We start from the raw sequence: 9,563 nt of genomic DNA on the forward strand, positions 1-9,563 counted from the left end.
TTACAAGGCTTTAAAAATTTTCCAATAAAGTTTCATTCATTTCATTGGGTTTTGAAATTAACTCATTTTTTGCTTTTCAAATTTTTCCAGAGCCGTTTTGGTTGGACTTTTTGGTTCTTTCCAAAAAATGAAAATTGTCTAAAATGAGTTTTCTGTTTCAGAATCATGTTCAAAAGCTTTGCATTAGACTGATCGCTCCAATTGGCAATGGAAAAGAAAGGAAAAACATTTGAAACAAAACAAAGAAAATCATCCAAACATGGAAAAATTGAAAAAAAAAATCAAAAATGTTTTCATGGAAATTTCCATTTTTGAAAAAATGGCAAAATTTGGTTAAAAAATTTCAGAGAAAATTTTATGACCAACTCTTGTCACACCACACACCCCCAGTCGCTAATTTGGTTATAACAGTTGCCCACGTCCAACTTCCCATTAAAGCTGTTTTCTCAAATGATCAACAATTATTTGTTTTTGCCTAACATCCCCCTTTGCTTTGATTCTGCATCTGATCTTTATATTAGCTCTTTTTCACCTTTTCTCTTGCTCTCTCTGGATTCTTCCCATGGGCCCTGATTCAGCAAAGTGTTTAAAATATATTTAACTTTAACCATGTACTTAAATCCGTCCTTATTCAGCAAAGCATTTACGTATGTGATTATGTGTTTGGCTGGATACGGACACGCTTAAGCGCATGCTTAAAGTTAAGCACCTGCTGAAGTGCTCTGCTAAATGGGGGCCATAAGGGAAATCTCACGTACTTATTCATTAAATGAAGCAAGATGCATAAGGGGATGGAATGCTCCACTCTGTTGCTGTGATGATAGCTATAAGTGGCTTGTTAGAAAACATAGTCTCTCCCCGGGGTCATCAGAGCTGGTAGGCGATTTTAGGTCTGTTATGGTAAGTGGCTCTATGTGGCTGCTTCGTAACTGGTCATAACCCTGCCAATGTACCAGGGAGATGGGCCAAAGCTAGAACTATTGATCTGCACCTCGCTCTTCACTGGGTGGGGTGATGGCAGAGCTGAATAAACTGAACTCCAATCTCAGCCACCACTGCCGCTGCTGGCTTTGGTTTTGGAAAGCCAGTTCTGATGCCAGTTTCGCCCACCACCGTTTGACATAGAGACGACCCAGAACCGGGACCCATTCCCAGTGTCGGAATACTTCCCTCCCAAATGGAGCAGAGTGCAGCTCAACGGGACCCAGATCTCAACCAGGGGATGAGGAGAGAGAAACGACCAGCCCTATCTGTGAGTTTGATAGGAGACTCTGCACAGTGCTCTAATCCTGCAAACTGTTCCACCTGGCCAGGGCCTGGAGCCCACGCTAAGCCCTACTGAACTCTGGGGGGGAGGGGAGGGTGTTCACACGGAACAACTTGCAGGATCGGGGCCATAGCGCAGTGATGGGTACCGTATAGACAGGTAGATCGATTCATGCCCTGCTTGTGGGTAATGCGAAAGCTCCCATTTTTGCCCATCTCTAGGGTAACATGGCCTCCCATTTCTCTTTCTCTTGTTGTTGAGGTTTTTTTTTCCCCCTTCTTCTCTATAAAATCACAATCCTCTAAATAATAATAAAAAAATACATGTCATTGTATTCCTCTCCCCTCCCCTTGTCTCTGTCTCTTTCCTCACACACGCATACGGAGACAAGGGGAAAGCACTCCGCAAGGTATTCAGTGAAAATGCTGCCAGTTGTCACATCCTTCAGTGACAGATTTAAAATGAATGTTATTTTGCAAAAAAAAAAAAAAAAGGCCCACACTGCTCATCCAAAATCTGACAAGTCCTAACAGGCCTCATTTTCCAGAGACAAAAATAGCTATTTTCAAAATTCACAGCAGGGCCGTCGCCTACACACACTGCACCGAGAGAAACCTGTGGGGAGAAATGTAAAATGCATTGTGTAAATGTAAATGCGCCACATGTTAAAAATGCTTTTAAAGCCATTTACCCTCTTTCTTCCTGGCCAGCCCCCATCCGTGGCACACACGGGCTCACGCTCTCTCTCACACATGCCACAGAAAGGTCAGCCGTAGAAGGAAGCGGAAGTGGAGGACCGGCAAGTCGCGCTCGGAGAGGACTGGCCTCGGATGATCTCCTCAGTTAACTTCCCAGGGAAGGAGGGTGGTATGGTGTGTCCCCTCCTTGCTGGCAGGACCGAGCAATGATGGAGACTCACTCGGCAGCCAGGGAAGCAGTGGGTGCCTGTTTGGTGCAAACACATCATCGGAGTGTGTTGAGTAAGGAACTGCTCTGGGAACAAACAAAAGAGACGTCTGCGGTTTGCAGCCCAGCAAGGTGTTACTACAGACCGATCCCTCCTTACATCCCCGTCGCCAAGCTGCACTGCATTTACCACCAGCTCCTTGTGGATCCTCTTGTGGGGAACCCATGCACACCCTCAAACAGACCGTGCAGAGCAAGTGTCCGAGAGACCCGGTCCTCTGTTCCAGAGTTGGCATCAAAATGGCAGCAAGGCCATCAGGCAAGCTGCTCTGCTGTGTCGCTGTCCCTGCAAAGGTGGGGGTGGGGGGTGGCTATCTGGCAGAGGACACCCCTGGGAGCTGAGAATCAGGGAGCTGCCTTCTTTCGAACCCATTGTGGTTGGGGGCGGGGGGTGTAAGTGAATCCACACATATGTGTCCACGTGTGTGGTACATGCATGCGTCTGTACGATAGATGAGTGTAACCTGGGGTTGCTTTATATTGAAACAGCTAACGCCCCACAAGTTCTCAGTGCAAACGTGTCTCCAATACACTGCAGGGCCAGGCTGATCCAGGCCCATATACCGTCTGTTTGCCTTTGTGTCCATTAGAGATAGTATTCTCTTGCTGTCCCAGGCTCTGCCTGGTCTCTGAGCCAGGGACCTTCGACATAAAAATAAGTCGCCTCGCCTTCTCCGCACTACCACCTGCCGTAGAGTCTTCAGGGGGAAAAAGCTGTGGCCGGGGCTGAGTGAGGACTGACAGGCTGTTTTCCCAGAGCAGGGGCACATGATGTGGCACACTCACTAGGGTTCCATCGGGTGACAGCACATTTTATAGTGACAGACAACCTGAGAGCAGCCTTCAGCAGGCCAGCCGTCCTCATATGAACCACACGAGAACATCCCCATGCACCTTCAAGTACCGTGGGTTTGATCTGCGTTTAAAGCTTTGTTCCCAGGATGGTGCGTTTGAACTGGTCCCTGAGTTGATCGCTTAAGACAAGTTTCATTCTTTTGCACTGGAACGGGCTGGACAGCTCGACAACCTGCGACAGCCGTAACGTCCACTAAACAGGATTGGAGGACCCCCGTCACTCTCCCTCGGCCACCCTAACCTGGACACCTGCTCCCTACAGGTTGCTCAATTTGGGGGAGACCGGAGGGAAAGACATCTGGAGACTTTTGTGCGTGGTTGGCCCCGTGCATGTGTCCAATGGGGCAAGGGAAAGTGAGAAGGCGCTGCTGTCTCTGTGACCATCTGCCTCTCTCCCTCCCATTGTCCTGGCCATTTGGAACACCCACCTTGAGCAGCTGCATCCGGAGCTCTGCGGCAGCCCCATCAGATGCGGTTTGACATCAGCCTGGTGTTCAGCTTCCGGAAAAAGGAGCGCAGCTTGCAGATCTTGCACTTCTTCTTCTTGTTTTTATTTCTCAGCGGCCCGCCACCTCCCTCCCAATTCTCCGCTTCCTCCTCGCTGGCCCACGGCCCCCAGGCACCACCGTTGAAGTCCGGGTGGGCCCGGGGGTTCTCGGCCGGGTACCTAACCGGGATTGCAGTCCGGTTGTAATGGACCAGCCTCTTCAAGAGAGCCCTGACCACGTCCGGGCGCTGGTCCGACAGGTCGTCGCGCTCGTAGGGGTCGGCTGTGATGTTGAAGAGCCAGACGGATTTGCGCACGCTGTCCGTCAGCCGCTCCAGGTTCCACCAACTCCCTGGGAAGTTGGTCAGCATCTGAGGTGGGATCCAGTCGCTGTAGCCGGGGTCACCAGTCAGCAGTTTCCAATCCCTCACCCGTATGGAGGCCTGCACAGCTGTGTTCCATATGCCAAAGCCGCCCGCCAGGGAGCCGTGCTTGGCGTGGTTGTAGAGGGGGTCGATGTTGTGTAGGATTTCGGTGCGCGGGGACTCCTTGCCCTCACTGATGGCTGGCCACACGTTGTACCCATCCAGGCCCTCGGCTTCAGACACGTTGCCCCCAGCCAGGGTCACCAGCGTAGGGTACCAGTCTGTGATGTGGACCAGCGCCCAGCTGGTCCTGCGCTTGCGTTTGATCAGGGGGCTGTGGACAAAGCCAATGCCGCGGACCCCGCCTTCCCAGTAGGTCCCTTTGCGGCCTCGCAGAGGCCAGTTGCTTCCCCCGGAAAACGTCTGCCCGCCGTTGTCCGTAGAGAACACGATCACGCTGTTGTCATAGTAACCGTACTTCTTGAGTGCCCAGGTGATGTTCCTCACGGCCTCATCCATACACGTCACCATCGCAGCGTATTTGCGCCGAGCCACGTTGCCCATGGAGCGGTAGCGGTAGATGTACTCTTTGGGGGACTGCAGGGGCGTGTGCACGGCTTGAAACGCCACATAGATAAAGATGGGCTCCTTGGGGTTATGGGTAGCCAGGATCTTGCTCACTCGCTGAGCATAGAGGAAGGTGGAGTACTTCCCACTCTGGTCCCATGCTACGTTCTCCCCTTCGTGCAGGTCGTAGCCGCAGACGCCGGGTCCGTCGCAGTTGTCGTAGGTGTAGTAATCCACGTTGCCCGTCAGGGAGCCCAGAAAGGTGTCGAAGCCTCGCCGGGTGGGCAGGCATTCCTTTTTGTAGAAGCCCAGGTGCCACTTGCCCACCATGTGCGTCGAGTAGCCGGCTTCCTGCAGCTTTTGGGGCAGCGTGACCTGATCCAGGGGCAGGCAGTTGGGCTGCCGGGGCCGGATGATGGAGTGCTGAAGGCCCGTGTGGATCTGGTACCTGCAAGGGGAATGAAGAAAAACAAAAAGAGAAATTAGTTCTAATCCAGAAAAGCTCTGAGCCTCCATTCCTCAGTGGAGCCTGCCCGTGTGCCTGGGAGAGGAAACACCTTGCACTAGGTTTGACATGGCGGACCCCTATTTGACAGCTGTCCCAACCACACTCTCCTGACCAAGTTGCTCTATCCAAATCCATTGCATCCACTATCATTTGGGAAGCAGGAAGACCCTTATGCATCCTACAGGAACAAACTGTGTGCAAAATCAGTTCAGCAAATGCCCCTCAAGCCAGCAGTGCAGGGTGGTCATTGGTCTGCTCTCCTGTAAAAAGCTAGATTGTGCAACCCTTACTTGTGTTGCATGAGTCATCCCGTTGAGGACAGTGGGCTACTCTAGTGAGTAAGGGCTCAACAAGATGAGTAAGGCTTGCACAATCTAGCAGTTTGCTGTGTGTCCATAGGGTGACTAAGTCTGTCCTGGGAATATTAGCTTCCTTCCTCCCATTCCCAAATTCAGGTGGTTTCTCTCTTCTAGTGGCACTCAGGTGGCATCTGTTCTATCCAGATCCTTGGCACCAAGCGACTGAGATGAGGCAGGCTTCATACAATGAACACTGATCTCCAAGCGCTGTCATAGTTTTCCTATGGACATGCAGCATATCCTAGAGACACGCAGCCATTCGCCACCACCACAAGATGCATCTACAGTCAGTACAGAGACTCAGTCTGCACCCTACAGGAGAAGACTATGGACTTAGAGGTGGTTGTACATACCTCCCTCACAATGGCATTGTGAGAACCCATCACTTAATGGTTCTAAAACCAAGCAAGTAGGAAAAGCACTAAAAACATGTCAAGTATTGTTATTACTACTATGAGAGGAAAGCCTCCTATGGCCCCATGGTCAAAGCAAACACCACAAGGACGATGCCACTGTATGACCCCATGAGTCGGTGTAAAGGGAAGAAAGGATTATATAATGCACAGCCACAGGGACTATCACATTAACACCATGGCCGTGCAGATACCAGCTCTTTCTTTCCCAGGTGTTCACAAAGGTTGCAGCTGTCTCCCTCCGCTTTGGGGGTCTGATGGAGGAGCCGGAGGTTCTCCCTTTTCAGGTGGTTATTAATGTGTGTTATGTATCAGTTTCCAAGGGCTCTGCAGACATGGGCGTGCACCCTTTGAGCCGCCTTACAGATGGGAAGCCTGCGACACAGACACAGGCTACGACTGTCAAAAACAGACAGTGATTCTGGTTGCCTACCTGAAGGCGCCTTTAAAACTTTTGGCCTAAGTGACTTGCCCAGCATTCATACAGCAAGTCAGGAATAGATCCCCACGCTTCCTGACTCCCCGTCTGATGCCTGGTCTCCTAGAGCAGTGGTTCTCAACCAGGGGTCCGGGGCCCCTGGGGAGCCGCGAGCAGGTTTCAGGGGGTCCGCCAAGCAGGGTCAGCGTTAGACTCGCTGAGGCTCAGGGTCCCTGAGCCCGGCCACCCGGGGCTGAAGCCGAAGCCTGAGCAAATTAGCTTCGCAGAGGCCCTGTGGCATGGGGCCCCGGGCGATTGCGCTGCTTGCTATCCCCTAATGCCGGCCCAGGCTTTCTTTTATATGCAGAAAACCAGTTGTTGTGGCACAGGTGGGCCGTGGAGTTTTTATAGCATGGTGTGTGTGTGTGGGGGGGGTGTCTCAGAAAGAAAAAGGTTGAGAACCCCTGGCCTAGATCATGCGATATCTCTTTAAGTACTTATCTGGACCCACAGTCCCATAGTGTCTGAACACCTCATGGTCTTTATTATCTATCCTCACACGCCCCTGTGGGGCAGGGCAGGGCTTTTATCCCCATTGTACAGGTGGGAAACGGAGACACAGAGACTAAATGACTTGCCCGAGGTCACACAAGTCCACGGCGGAGCAGGGATATGAATCCCTCTCTCCCAGGTTCTAGGCTAGCACCCGAACCACTGAACCACCAGGGCTAACCGGCCACATTTAGCCCTGGCATAATATCATTTGAGTTTAATGGGAGTTGTCTGCTTAGACAGGGCTCAGTTTGGTTCGAGATCCCTGCCCCATGGAGTCTACAGTGTAAAGTTTCAAGCAATTTATTACACAATACACCAAACAATTCTTTTCCAAGGGATTCTTCCTAAGAGAGCCTCACAGTTGGGTATTTTCCATAGGGCTACTTGGGTATTTTCCATAGGGCTATCCCATAAACACCTATTGTTTCGCCAGCTGGGGTTAACTGGTCAGAAGAGAAGGGAAGAAACGGTTAAGTTTCCCAGGACAGTGACAGGTGCAGTTGTTATCTTACCTGCCCGTTATAAGTTGGCTCCTGGATGGGGTACAGATGGGCTGGATGTAATAATTCTCCAGTTTAACTCCTTCTGCTGCTAGCCTGTCTAGCATTGGTGTCTGTATGTCTGAGTCATGGTACCCAATATCATGGTACCCTTGGTCATCAGTCAGAATGAAGATGATGTGAGGTGGCTTGGAAAAGGCAGGAGGGAGCGATTTCTCCATTGGGACCATGGAAACATCCGTTACCAAGCTGGGTTTCATCCAATCCCAGGACAAGTAGCCAAAACTAAGCAGGCTGACTAGCGAGAAACCTGTGAGAGCATAAACAGCCATGCTGGACCAAGCATTCAGACTTCTAAGGGAGGCTATTGTCCAAGCATCTTCCACTGAGAAAGAGGAATAGGAGATCTCTTTCTCCTCCAAATAAAAATCACAATCTACCCTCCCACCCTAGGGTTTGTTCTTTCAAATTCCTTTGGCAAGTTTTCTAGAAACAACTCTCTCTCTCTCTTTAAAAAAAAATAAATAAAAGCAATGAAATCCACCCGTGCGGTAGCGCTGTTTTCAGTAAAAAGAAAATAATCTTCACGCTGATACAGTCAAAGACACATGCACCATAAAGTTAATTTCCTCTGTGATGTTATTAAGTTTCCAAAAGTGCTGCAATGTCTCGTTTTTAATACAACCACCCAAAAACCCGGCTAGAGACCAAGCTGGATTCTTGTCCCATTCAGCTGTTTGAACGCCGGGCTAGCCAAATGGCTCACTGAGCCCTGCCTCAGCAGATGTTCTTTTTATGTAAACTCCAGTGGAAGATGGAGCCAAAGTTCAAGTCCACAGCTGCTAAGTCCTCTTCCTCACCCCACGGTGATGAGCCAGGTTCTCCCTTCTTCACAGTTTGCACAGAAAAGATTTCTTGGCAAGACCAGATCACCATTATTCTCCTTTCTTCCTCCCTTTGTTTTCTTTTGTTTTTCCTTTCCGCTTCTTCCAAATTAGCTCCCTCAAGAATCCCTGAAGTTTTTCAAAACTGGACAAAGAGCTCTGGAAGCTCCCTGCTTAGCTTTGCTCAGACTGCAAACCAAGTGATGAGAGCAGAGCCAGAGGGGAAAAGAGAAAGTTCCCTCCTGAACAGACTGGAGGAGAAGGCAGAAAGTTGTAACATCTGCCCAGGAGACAGGCTAAGCAGCCAGGTTTAAGGGGAGCCTGAGTTTCAGCCCCTCCCAGTTCTTTCACTGACTTCAAGGAAAAAGAGCTGGGAAGCCCAGAGCCCTGCAGGGTCCTAACACTGGTTCTGTTCCCCTGCTTTATAGCTGCAGCGTGGATGTCTCCTTCTCTGATGTGTGCAGGGAACTAATTCCAGGACCAGCACGCAGAGGTTTCTTGCCCACATTCCTGGAGGCATTTTCATTTTTCTGAACCTGAAGGTTTTAAACAGGATGCTTCACCCTCCAGATGCATCAAGGCTCCTGGTAGGCCTGTCTGGCATTCCTCACCACGACCCCCAGCCAGACAAATATGTTCTTCTGGAGTCACTGCAGGGCAAATTCCTGAGACTGCAGAAAAACCTTCCCCCACCGCTTTCCCTTTCTCGCCCTTGCAGAGAAGTGTCCAGATGATATAAAGAGCTGGTGGCAGCGGTAGGCCTGGAATAGTGGTGGATAAACAGTGGAGCCCACCCTCGGTCCTACAGTAATACAAATAAATAAATAATAGTTGAAAGATCCCTTGTTAAGGGGAAATGACAATGATTAGTTAGAGAATTTGGGATAATTAATAACACAGGACTATCTAATGGTACTCAGGACTCTTCTACTGTAGATCTCAAAGCACTTTCCAAAGTTGAGTTAGCATTATTATTCCCATTTTACAGATGGGGAAACTGAGGCAGGGAGCAGTTAAATGTCTTGTCCAAGGCTGCATGGCAAGTGAGAAGCAGGATTTGTAATAGAATCAAGGTCTCTTCCAACATAGGTACTTAAATGGTCTGCATTATAGCCAGGGCCGACGAGCGGGGGGAAGCCGGTACAAATTACTGTGGCCCGGCAGCCCAGAAGCGGGCCCGGGGCCCGGCTTCCCCCCCACCCCCATCAGCCCTGTTTAGCCGGTCCGTCCTTGCTGGGGGGCCCAAAAAAAAATTTTCACCGGGGCCCGAACCTGCTCTCGGCAGCCCTGATTATAGCAGTCCCCAAGAATTAGTTTGGTGTCCTAGGTGCAATACTATATAACCCTTCAGGTAGCTGTCAATGTAGATATATAGGTGTTGCTCCCATGTAGGTGTAGGTATATAGATGTGGCTCCCCT

General features: G+C 50.3%; 1 protein-coding gene across 1 annotated transcript; it reads right to left on the reverse strand.

Moving 5' to 3' along the window:
• Nucleotides 1–2,095: 2,095 nt before the first annotated feature.
• ARSI (arylsulfatase family member I) lies at nucleotides 2,096–8,430 on the reverse strand. The gene is made up of 2 exons (XM_008166465.4): nucleotides 7,273–8,430; nucleotides 2,096–4,955 (listed from the first exon to the last, which is right to left on the reverse strand). Exons 1-2 carry the CDS (start codon nucleotides 7,590–7,592, stop codon nucleotides 3,554–3,556), a joined length of 1,722 nt encoding a protein of 573 aa, XP_008164687.2. The 5' UTR covers nucleotides 7,593–8,430; the 3' UTR covers nucleotides 2,096–3,553.
• Between the last annotated feature and the right edge of the window lie 1,133 nt (nucleotides 8,431–9,563).

Source organism: Chrysemys picta, chromosome 8 (genome assembly GCF_011386835.1).
Source record: "Chrysemys picta bellii isolate R12L10 chromosome 8, ASM1138683v2, whole genome shotgun sequence".
Lineage (NCBI taxonomy): Eukaryota > Metazoa > Chordata > Testudines > Emydidae > Chrysemys > Chrysemys picta.

Bases quoted from the DNA above. Each gene is read 5' to 3' on its own strand.
- ARSI (XM_008166465.4), bottom strand. From the start codon at position 7,592: ATGGCTGTTTATGCTCTCACAGGTTTCTCGCTAGTCAGCCTGCTTAGT. The intron at 4,956-7,272 runs GTAAGATAACAA...TTCCCCTTGCAG, and splicing joins AGCCAACTTATAACGGGCAG to GTACCAGATCCACACGGGCC.